Source organism: Musa acuminata, chromosome BXJ3-4, assembly GCF_036884655.1.
Source record: "Musa acuminata AAA Group cultivar baxijiao chromosome BXJ3-4, Cavendish_Baxijiao_AAA, whole genome shotgun sequence".
Classification (NCBI taxonomy): domain Eukaryota; kingdom Viridiplantae; phylum Streptophyta; class Magnoliopsida; order Zingiberales; family Musaceae; genus Musa; species Musa acuminata.
The window spans coordinates 32,449,078-32,451,143 of NC_088352.1; the positions used below are offsets into that span (position 1 = coordinate 32,449,078).

The 2,066-nt window shown below is 45.4% G+C and overlaps 1 protein-coding gene across 1 annotated transcript; it reads left to right on the top strand.

Moving 5' to 3' along the window:
- The first annotated feature begins 599 nt into the window (after positions 1-599).
- Positions 600-1,818, top strand: LOC103981933 (transcription factor MYB30-like). Its single transcript, XM_009398701.3, has 3 exons — positions 600-842; positions 955-1,084; positions 1,200-1,818. The coding sequence occupies exons 1-3, from the start codon at positions 710-712 to the stop codon at positions 1,720-1,722; spliced, it is 786 nt and encodes a 261-aa protein (XP_009396976.2). The 5' UTR covers positions 600-709; the 3' UTR covers positions 1,723-1,818.
- The last annotated feature ends 248 nt before the right edge of the window (positions 1,819-2,066 follow it).

Below are 2,066 nucleotides of genomic sequence, written 5' to 3' on the forward strand. Positions count from 1 at the left end.
TCAGCCGAAATCTTTTACCATATATTATTTTGTGATATGAAAAGAAGACAGAACAGTTTTCTATGTGGGCCAAAGTAGGATACAAACTTGATTAGACTAGCCAAGTCGATTGGTTATCTTACAGCGACATGTATAATAATTTATAGTATTTTCTCAAAATGTTTTGCTTCACAAGGCTCAAATTAATTAGTCAGGACTATATCGACTTGCCACCCATCAGATTGAATCGTGCTTTGAGAAATACAAACTTTGAACAACAATGACAGTTGTTCAGAGAAGATGCATGAACATGAGAAATGTTCGTCAGATGGTGGCTTGGATTTCCTGGGACTTACTGTCGCAATCTAACAATCCGTGGGTCAATTCCATGACTAGTATGGCAAGAAAGAGACATGCCTTGGCCTATTCATATTACTCGCATGGTGGCTACGCATATGATTAGATGTATGTAAGGTGGACAAATCTTGGGAGAAGACAGACAGTTCACATCTGCCGCTCTTTCCTGGAAGCTGCAGAAGTGGCATCGTCATACACCGATCTTTTCTCACGTTGGCAATTTGTTGTCATTGTATAAATAGCTGCAGTGGGGGATGAAGAGGCCTCGTGCTCTCCTGCAAAGCCTGTTGAATCGGTGAGAGAAGAAAAGGAAGAGAAGGAGAGAGATAGGGAAGGAAGGAAGGAAGGAAGGGAGGAGGAGTCTCCGGGCAACATGGTGAGAGCACCTTGCTGCGAGAAGATGGGGCTGAAGAGGGGGTCATGGACTCCGGAGGAGGACCAGATTTTAGTAACTTACATCCGGCAGCACGGTCATGGGAACTGGCGAGCTCTGCCGAAACAAGCCGGTGAGTAAGAAGAAGCATTTGAAGAATGGAGTTTGGTTATATGCTTTTACTGCTACCGTCTATCCCAACAAATCCCGGAGTAAGTAAGCTTCTCTTCTGTGTTACCACTCAGGGCTTCTGAGGTGTGGGAAGAGCTGCAGGCTCCGGTGGGTGAACTACCTGCGACCTGACATCAAACGAGGCAACTTCACCAAGGAAGAAGAGGAGACGATCATTAGATTGCATGGGGACTACGGGAACAGGTAGCTAGACAAGCTCCCTCCATCATCCATAAGAGAGATCGTCATAGAAAGATTTGCTGTACTTCATCACCAAGATCTCCTGCGGTGCGGTGATTAATGTTTCTCTTGTCAATAGGTGGTCTGCGATTGCCACGAAGCTACCTGGCAGAACTGACAACGAGATCAAGAACGTGTGGCACACCCACTTGAAGAAGCTCGTCAGCCCCAGCATGCCATCCACACCAGTAAAGAAGAAGACGAAAAAGAAGTCATCGGAGCCTATTACAACCATGCCACCGGACACAGGCTCGGAGAACACAGGATGCAGATTTATGAGCGTGTCACCAGAACAATCACCCTGCGACTTCTCATCCTGTGCCACAGACTCATCGACGGAGTCGGGAGAGATCAGCGACGGTGGCAAAGAGGGAAGCTTTTGCTCGGAGAAATTCTCAGAGATTGATGAAAGCTTTTGGTTGGAGGAGTGGTCGATGGATGACCATGCGGCTTCCGTGAGCTTTACAGGACTACCGATCCCTCCTTCCCCCTCCATCGGTGAGCAGTTGGACCTGCTCGGTGCATCTGACAGTGGCGACAAGGATTTTTGGCTACGGGTGTTCATCGGAGCTGGAGATTTGCAGGAACTGTCACAAATCTAGCAGATGATGATTTGCGGGTTAAATTCCTCCGAAATCAACTGTTTCGGCGCAAAATTGCAGATAAAATTCTTTAAAGATTATTTCGTTGGTGGCAAATTGATTGTCCAAGATTAGATAGAGGATATTGCTGCTAGAGACTTGTGTTCCTGTTTTCTTTCGAATGAAAAGAAGGGGCGAAGCAGATAATAGAAATAGCTAAAAGAGGACACAGAGAGAGACACAGAGAGAGAGAGAGAGAGAGAGAGAGAGAGACATGTCATTTTGCTAAAAACAACTTAGAATTTGCTATTTCAGAATTCTAAATCTAAAAAAACTTAGAATTTTTTATTGAGTATTTGGAGTAT

What these genes read in the sequence shown, in the direction of transcription:
- LOC103981933 (XM_009398701.3), top strand. Translation starts at nt 710, where the DNA reads ATGGTGAGAGCACCTTGCTGCGAGAAGATGGGGCTGAAGAGGGGGTCA. An exon ending in AGCTCTGCCGAAACAAGCCG is followed by an intron (nt 843 to 954) that starts GTGAGTAAGAAG and finishes GTTACCACTCAG; the next exon opens with GGCTTCTGAGGTGTGGGAAG. An exon ending in CATGGGGACTACGGGAACAG is followed by an intron (nt 1,085 to 1,199) that starts GTAGCTAGACAA and finishes TCTTGTCAATAG; the next exon opens with GTGGTCTGCGATTGCCACGA.